Consider the following 8368-nt stretch of genomic DNA (forward strand, 5'->3'; position numbering starts at 1 on the left):
CCCCCCCGCCCCGCCCACAGCATCCCCTCCCAAACCAGCACCACTCAAACCTGCACCTGTCCCAAGCTGGCACCCCCTCCCCAAACCAGCACCCTCCAAAACAGCACCCTCCAAACCAGCACCCTCCAAACCACCATCCCTTCTCAAACCAGCACCTTCTGACTGAGCATCCCTCCTCAAACCCGCTTCCCACCCAATCCAGCACCCTCCCAATCCAGCACCCTCCCCAAACCCTCATCCCACCCAGCCCAGCATCTGTATGAGCATCTGTCCCCAAACCCACATCCCTCCTGAACCAGCACCTTCAGACAGAGCACCCCCTGCCCCAAACCCGCACCCTCCCGGCCCAGCACCCCTCCCCATGGAGTGGCCATCCCCGGGGTGTCCCACACCCCTCGGAGCAGCCACAGCTTGGGGTTAGGGGTGAGGTGGGATTCACCAGCCCTGAGCTCTGCTGCTTGCGCTCCTGCACTGAATCACCTCAATTACAGATTCACTTGGATGCGATTTGGGAAGAAAGGGAAAGAAAAAAAAAAAAGGGAAAAAAAAAGCGCACAACAAAAAAAACAACCCAGCCCTCTTTTTTTCTTCCTTCTCCTCCTCCTCCTCCCCTGGGAAGGGGCGACAGCAGCATAAATAGCGGCTGGCGCAGCACGGGGCCAGCTGCAAAGCGAGCGGCCGGCTTCCCCTGGCACGCGTGGCACGGCGGCGGGCACCCTCCACCATGGCAGAGCCTTCGCTGCCCCTCTCCTTCCTCTGCCTCCTCGCCTTGTCCTCTGCCTGCTACATCCAGAACTGCCCCCGGGGCGGCAAGCGGGCCCTGGCCGACACAGCCCTCCGACAGGTATGGGCTGGGGCTTTGGGGCGGACGGGATGGGGCTTTTGGGGGGATGTAGGCGCTCTGTGGGGGGCAGAGGATTCTCTTGGCTGTGCTGTGCTCCCCTGAGCAGCACAGTGCACCCTGGTTTGGGGGAGGGCTGGGGGACATGCCCAGGGGCACCTGGTGGAGGACTGTGATACCCCCACACACCCCAGGTTGTCACCTCAGGGAGGGGACGGGGCTCGGCCACAGCATCCCCGTGGGGGGGACAAGACACCCCCGTGGAGCAGAGACAGGGAGGACGTGGGGGGCAGCTGGGAGCCCCCAAAGCAGGGCCAGCGCCGCAGCACCGAGGCCACGCTGCCGGAGACACAAAGACTGGGCATTAAGAAAAAGTGTTTCCCAGACAGAGTGGTCCGAGAGTGGAACAGGCTGCCCAGGGAGGGAGAGTCCCCATCCCTGGGGGGGGTTCAGGGCCGTGGGGATGAGCTGTGGGGGATGTGGGGTAGGGGAGAACTTTTGTAGAGTCAGGCTGAGGGTTGGACTCGGTGATCCCGAGGGGCTTTTCCAACCGGAGTGATTCTGGGATTCTAAGACAGGTCACCCCGTGCCGGCGTGGCACCCCGAAGGCTGACAAAGTTCGGGGGGGCTGCTTTAGAATACAGGGGGTGCAAGCAGGGTGTACCCCCTTTTTTTTTCTTTTTTTTTTGTGGGGTTTGAGGGACTCAAGTGTCTCCTTCCCCCAGTGCATGCCCTGTGGCCCCGGGAACAGAGGCAACTGCTTCGGCCCTGGCATCTGCTGCGGCGCGGAGCTGGGCTGTTACCTGGGCACGGCGGAGACGCAGCGCTGCGCCGAGGAAGACTACCTGCCTTCACCCTGCCAGGCCGGCGGGCAGCCCTGCGGCTCTGGCGGCCGCTGCGCCGCGCCCGGCATCTGCTGCACCCCCGGTAATATTGGGGGTAGGAGTCGGGGTCAGCGGGAGGGAGAGTTTGGGGTGTTTTGGGGCCATGTGGCATGCGTTGGTCCTCCAGTTAGACTTCGCCTTACAAAGGGGAAACTGAGGCACGGAGCCACAGCATTTTTTCCCCATTTTGGGATAATTTGGGGATACATACACGGCAAAATTTTTTTACAGTGAGGGGGGGTGAGGCCCTGGCACAGGTTGCCCAGAGAAGCTGTGGCTGCCCCCTCCCTGGAAGGGTTCAAGGCCAGGTTGGACGGGGCTTTGGGCAACCTGGGCTGGTGGAAGGTGGCCCTGCCCGGGGCAGGGGGTGGCACTGGATGATTTTTCAGATCCCTTCCAACCAAACGAGTCTGTGATTCTATGACAAGAATCGGGCTCAGAGCTCCTTCCTGAGCCTCCACCATGGGGTATTTCCCAGCCAGGCACACGCAGCCTCCGCGATGTGCTGAAAAATCCCCACCAGCCCCATTCCCTGGTTAATGGCGGGGACAAAGCTGGAGCGCGAGCTGTGTGCAGCCCCCCCCCAGCTGCCTCCAACCCCTTCCCCACCTGAAAATAAAAACCACTCGCCGCCCTCAATCACCCATCCCGTGCTGACACTTTGTTTTCTGTTGGAGAAACCTGTGCGATGGACGCCGGCTGCCTGGCTGAGGGCGGTGACGGGGCTCAGGAGACGGCGGAGAAGAATCTGACGGTGCTGGACGGCTCGGCTGGAGATTTGCTCCTCAAGCTGATGCACTTGGCAAACCGGCAGCAGCAGCAGCAGCAGGGCAAGCACCCCCTCCTCTGAACTGGGGCGCCGGGCGTCCCCCCCTCACCCTCACCGACCCTCCCTCACCCCAGCCTTGTAAATACCAGACCCAATAAAAGTCCTCGTGCACTGTGGTGGCTTAGTCTGGGATCAACAGGGGACCCATCCTGGGCTTGGGGATGGGGGGGGCCAGTGTTGGTGGGTCTTTATCCCCCCCCCAAACTCCCACCCAGCCCTGTGGGGTTCAGCTCGCCTCCGCAGAGGTTTTGCTGGGCTGGGTGCAGGATTTGGCCCCGTCCTCACAGCGCTAAGAAGCTCAGGCAGAGCTGGCCTTTGGGATCTGGCCACCGAGTCCCACCCCAGGTGCTCTGGTAGCACCCCTGGGTGCTGAGCACCCCCCTCCTCAGCACCTCCAGCCCCGGGAGATGGGGGATGGCTGGGATGTGTCACCATCGTGTTACCTCTTGGCCAAGACCCCTCTTCTGTGGCAGATTTGGGGCCTCATTGCGTTCAGGAACCGGGACAACAGGCAGCTTCAAGCCACGTCTAGTAAAAATGATAAAAAGTAAGGAAAACCACCCAAAAAAACCCTAAGAGCGGAAAGGTTTGGGTTCCCAACATCACACAGCCCCCAGGGCTGGGCTCATCTTTCCCTTCCACCGCTCACCAAACTGGTTCCCTCCAGACCCCAATGGACAGGATCAGCCCGCGGTTATTCCACCATCACCCCCCCAGTTCGGGGTACCGTTACCCCAACCCTCTCCCCGGGTCTCTTACCCTGCTGGGGTCCCTGCTCCGGGCTGGGATCTGGCCACAGCGCGAGGGACACCTCGTCCTTTATAATGTCCCCGAGGGAGGTGGCACCTCCGGGGAGGTGGAGCTCCTCCGCGCCAGCGGGACCCATCCTGCCCCCGGCGTCTCCCCACGCCTCAAAGGGGGGTGCAGGATGAGCCCAGCGCCTGCTCCCCGCAACGAGCAGCTTATCCCAGCCCTGGGGAGGTGGGGGGGAGGACCCCAAAATCTCCCCAAAAATAATTGGGAAAGGGGCAGTGCCAATGTGGATGGGTGACCCTGAGCTGGACGCCTGTGAGACGAAAAAATTGAGCTGTTAAACCCAGCCTTGGCACTCGGCCTGTTTCGGGGTGCAGGATGTGAACCCCAACATCTCCTGCAGCAGCGGGGATATGTCACTGAGCAGGGATGATGCTCCAGGCTGACAGGAGCCATCACATTGGGGTGTCGTGGTGCCAAAAAACACCAGGAACTGATAACTGTTTTTTTTTTTTCTCCACACTTCTCTCCCCAAAATGCACCCCAACCCCACCCACGGGGGTCTGGGCGCCCCCAAACTGGCCACAGGGGCTCTGAGATGGTGATTTTCCACTCCCACAGGCAGGGTAGAGCCGCTGAGCCATCAGACAGCAGGTGCTGAGCCCCATTTCCAACCCATTAACATGGACCCCAGCGCCCAGCTTGTCCCCAGGGATTAGGACTTGTCACCCACCTGACCCCGGGAGGGTGACAAGGACCTCACCCCCCACCCCTGCCGCCATACTAAGTGACAAATTTCGAAGCAAGGCCGTGAGGATGAGCAGAGGTCACTGCTCTCCGGCTCCGGGCTGCCTAATTCCCAATTAAGCAGGCGCGGGGAGGGAGCGGGGTAACGTCTCCACGGATGTTATGCCTCGTCCGCAGCGGAGGAATTTATTCAAGGTGGGAAGCTCTTAATTGCGGTAACGAAGGCGAGGGGTCGGGGTGAGCAGGACTCTGCATGACCACATCAGCCTTCAGCCCCATCCTCGGTGCTGTTTCCCCGGGGGGGCTTTGTCTGGAGCTGACGTGGCCCAGCACATCACGTTCAAGCCCTGAGCGCAGCCCGAGGGCAGAAAAAACAGGGAAATTTGGTCACATTCAAGCCCCAGGGCAGAAACAAGAGGGAAATTTGATCACATTCAAGCCCTGGATGCAGCCCCAGGGCAGAAACAAGGGGGAATTTTTGTCATGTTCAAACCCCAGACCCAGCCCCAGAGCAGAAAAAAACAGGAAAATCAGGTCACGTTCAAGCCCTGGGCACAGCCCTAGGGCAGAAACAATGGTGGAACTTTGTTCACGTTCAAGCCCTGGGTGCAGCCTCAGGGTGGAAACAAGGGGAAATTTGAGTTTTCAGGCCTTTGCTGCTGAAGTTTGTTTTTTTCAGGCTGCTGATAGATGAAAGCAGGCAGGGATGGGCTCTGTGTCACCCCAGTGTTGAGCATCCCCCCAAAGGCAGGCAGAGATGGGTGAAAATTCCCCGCCCTGCAGCTGCTCCTGGAGGAGGATACAGGTTTGGTTTCCCCCCTCCCCAGAAGGGCTTTGCAGCCCAGGGATGCACAAACTCCCCTGCTCGCCCCACTCCCGGGAGAAACACCCACCTCCATCCCTACCCGACCCCACCAGTGGGACAAGGGTTGGCAGAGACAGGACCCAGCCCCGAGCAGCATCCGCAGCCTCCACAATCGTCACCAAAGAGAAAACCAAGCCCTTGGCCTTGACCTCACGTCCTCGACCTCCGGCTATTAGGTGTGGAAAGCAATGCCTTGTGGTTTTTAAGGGAAACGGGTGACGCTGGTGCCAGCGTGTGTAAGGAGGAGCTGGTGCTCTATATATACACGACGGCTCGCCGGGGGGGGAAGACGCCAAAAAGCTTCCTGGCCCGCAGCCATGCCCTGCAAGGCGCTCGCCCTCTGCCTCCTGGGGCTCCTGGCTCTCTCCTCCGCTTGCTACATCCAGAACTGCCCCATCGGGGGCAAACGCGCCGTCCTGGACATGGACATCAGGAAGGTACGTCCTGGGGGGGCTGCAAAACCTCCTACCCCACTCCCTTCCCTTCTCCCAACCTTCCTGGGGGGTACGGTGGAAGGATGAGGGGAAAGGCTCAACCTATCCCCAGCTGCTTTCCCAAATAACTCCCCACACACACTTTTCTTCCCCCTTTTCCCCACACAGTGCATGCCCTGCGGCCCCAGGAACAAGGGTCGTTGCTTTGGTCCCAACATCTGCTGCGGGGAAGAGCTGGGTTGTTACATCGGCACCTCCGAAACGCTGCGGTGCCAGGAAGAAAATTTCTTGCCAACCCCCTGCGAGTCGGGGCACAAAGCCTGTGGCGGGAGCGGAGGGAGCTGCGCAGCCCCCGGCCTCTGCTGCAGCAGCGGTGAGGGCAGCGCCGCGTCCTCCTCGGGCACCAGAGGGAATTCAGGGTTCTGATATCAAAGTCGGAGAGGGGACGTCACCCAAGGGACCTTCTTGGTCCTGTCTGTCTATTCCATCCTGCTCCCCAACTGCCCCACTCAGGGCAGACCCCAGGGAGAGTAAAAACAGACTGAGGTTTTGGGGTGAGAGGCCAGCAGCCAAATTTAGGGGCTGATCAAGCACCCCCTCCTGCTTGTATTGTTTTTTCAAAAATCCTACCCTCCTCCCCAACTCAGATGCTACCAGAGATCCTGCAACAAATCCTGGGGAGCTAGAGGGCACTGAGCACACGATCTCACTCTTTTGGGGGGTGGGGCTCGGCGGGCTGGTCTGTGCCTTCTCTTTTCACACAGCGCTCTCCCCATTCTCTACCCCCGCAGAGGGCTGCGTGCTCGACTCCTCCTGTGACCAAGAAATGCTGTTTGCTTAAACGACCCAGGAGAGAAGAACCTCCAGGATCCCATCTCTACCGAGCTGTACCAGGCTGAGAACAGACGAGCCAAGGTCTGCAACTCGGATTTAAGAGATGACCTTAATGAGAAATAAAACTTGTACAGGAAAGAAAAAAAAAAGTCTTGAGTTTTTCATGTGCTTGCCTGGTTTAGGTGCAGACTCAGAAGGGCCGGGGTGGAGCGAAAAAGCCATTTTTAGGAAAGCGTAGGTAAAAAGCAAGGATTTAAGGTCAATTCTTAGAGCTGGTGTTTTATCTCGGTGAGACTGGGCAGAAGGACCTGTGGTGAGACCGTCCAGGCTCATGCTGAACCACAGTAAACTCCAGGCTGGTGTCTGGCAGCCCAAAAACAGAGGTTTTGGGGCAAAGCTCAGAATACAACTCAGTCTGCAAGACCTGAGTAAGTCAGAATTGCCCAAGAGGACCTGAGTAACTACAGTATTATCTCCAACTTAAGCCCCAGGTGATGAATAAAATATATCTGAAGAGGGGGGGAAAAGGAGACACGGAAAAGCTGGTATCATTCAGACAATCTCTGCACATCTTCTCATTTAGCCACAGCAAGAGCTGTGCAAAGGAGGGTTTAAAATGTGAATGGGAACGACAGGTCCCTCCACTGCAGCAGAAACCTGAGGAACGACCAATTCCTTCCCCCCAACAACAAAAAGCAGCAGGGCTGGGTTTCCTACAAAGCCATTCTGATCATGTTTTCTTTCAAAAGCATCTAGAGGGGTCGAGACGCCAACAGTGCCGGGGAACACAGGGGAGCCCAGAGCCAGGATTTGCCTTGGGGATTGTTCCTTTTTCCCTCCTCCACACGCTTCGTGTGGGAGGTGGAACGGCAGAGTCACTGCGACCAGCACACAAACACCAGCAGCTTCTCAGCCTCTGCCCAAGTTTCTCCCTCCCCCTCCTTCCCGCAGGCGTTTAACGCTTCAGAGGAACCACAGCCAGACCGTCGGCTTTTCTCCACCAAATCCGTGGTCGATTTATACATTAAAAAAAAAAAAAAAGAAAAAAAGAAACCTTTTAAGAGAAGAGCTTCTGGAAAGAAACCAAGGCCAGCACCCCCTGTCCCTGGTCGGGGCCGCTAAGTCAACACCGTCCGTTTGACGATGCGCCCGTCCTTGTCGATGGCAAAGTTGTAGTTGCGAGGGTTGTCCAGGCACTGCTCGATCCGCGCGTCCAAGTTCTCAAGAGTGATGAAGGTTTTGGCTTCTTCCTGAACCAAGGACAAGTACCAGCTCTTAACACACGTGGGCAGACGAGTCACTACGAGCTGCTGGCACCTGCAGAGCTCACGCATTGCCCAGAGGCCCCCAGATGCCACCAGGAGCCCAATCCCGAAGGAGAAAAACCTTTATTCTCTCTCTCAGGATTATTCCACCCTGTTTTCAGAGCTCTCACTCAACCTCTATCCCATCCACACGCTGTCAACACTCCTGGAAGGTGCTAACATTTGTGTTCTCAGCTACCAACATCAAAATCTCTGGAAAATAAGCCTACAGCTTCCACATGGCTCCCCCAGGCTGCTGTCAGATCCCTCGCGGGGACGGCTGACTGCTCTTACCTGCAGCTGGAGAACTTCCTTCTCCTTCTCTTTCAGGAAAGCCTCCATGATCTTGGCCTTGTTCTCCACAGCCTTTAGCTTCTGCCTTTGCTCTTCTTCCGCTTCTTTTGCAATTCTTTCCTCTCTGTCACATGGGAAGGAAAACAAAACAAGGTTTTGGCGATGCTCACACTCTTGCTGGGGAGACACAGCGATCCCTGGGATGCAAAGCCTCCAGGTTGCTGCTCTGGGGAAGAGAGCTTGTGCCGTCCCCCAGCAGGGGGATGAAAAGAGAAAAATTAACGCAAAAACTGAATACAGAATCACGTCGGTTCGAAAAGACCTCAAAGATCCTCTGGTCCAACCATGAACCTCCCCCTGACCGTTCCCAACTCCCCCAGACCCCTCAGCGCTGGCTCAGCCCGACTCTTCAACCCCTCCAGGGATCCCGGGGACTCCCCCCTGCCCTGGGCAGCCCATTCCAACGCCCAACAGCCCCTTCTGCACAGAAATCCTTCCTCAGAGCCAGCCTGACCCTGCCCTGGGCAGCTTGAGGCCATTCCCTCGGGGCCTGGCGCTGGGGCCTTGGCTCCAGAGACTCATC

The 8368-nt window shown here is 58.2% G+C and overlaps 3 protein-coding genes across 6 annotated transcripts in view; 2 read left to right on the forward strand and 1 right to left on the reverse strand.

Moving 5' to 3' along the window:
• The first annotated feature begins 420 nt into the window (after positions 1–420).
• Positions 421–6162, forward strand: LOC113479322 (vasotocin-neurophysin VT). Of its 4 annotated transcripts, XR_003398227.1 has the most exons (5): positions 421–844; positions 1567–1768; positions 2403–4440; positions 4589–4631; positions 4685–6162. XR_003398227.1 is itself a non-coding variant. In XM_026847121.1 (3 exons), the coding sequence occupies exons 1-3, from the start codon at positions 725–727 to the stop codon at positions 2573–2575; spliced, it is 495 nt and encodes a 164-aa protein (XP_026702922.1). In that variant the 5' UTR covers positions 421–724; the 3' UTR covers positions 2576–6152. The 4 variants fall into 4 exon arrangements, 1 of the variants encoding a protein (XP_026702922.1); XR_003398226.1 differs by having other exon boundaries at positions 2403–4631; XR_003398225.1 differs by having other exon boundaries at positions 4589–6162.
• LOC113479151 (neurophysin 1-like) lies at positions 5237–6310 on the forward strand. The gene is made up of 3 exons (XM_026846892.1): positions 5237–5356; positions 5522–5726; positions 6204–6310. Exons 1-3 carry the CDS (start codon positions 5237–5239, stop codon positions 6308–6310), a joined length of 432 nt encoding a protein of 143 aa, XP_026702693.1.
• An 865-nt stretch (positions 6311–7175) lies between these two features.
• The window catches only part of MRPS26 (mitochondrial ribosomal protein S26), a 3801-nt gene continuing 2608 nt past the window's right edge, over positions 7176–8368 (reverse strand). Inside the window, exons 2-3 of the mRNA XM_026846893.1 lie at positions 7786–8164; positions 7176–7437 (exon numbers count right to left, since the gene is read on the reverse strand). Coding sequence (XP_026702694.1) covers positions 7306–7437; positions 7786–8164 — 511 coding nt within the window. The 3' untranslated portion in view covers positions 7176–7305. The remainder of the gene's footprint in view (positions 7438–7785; positions 8165–8368) is intronic.

This window comes from Athene cunicularia (genome assembly GCF_003259725.1).
Source record: "Athene cunicularia isolate RWA chromosome 4 unlocalized genomic scaffold, athCun1 chr4_part1, whole genome shotgun sequence".
Classification (NCBI taxonomy): domain Eukaryota; kingdom Metazoa; phylum Chordata; class Aves; order Strigiformes; family Strigidae; genus Athene; species Athene cunicularia.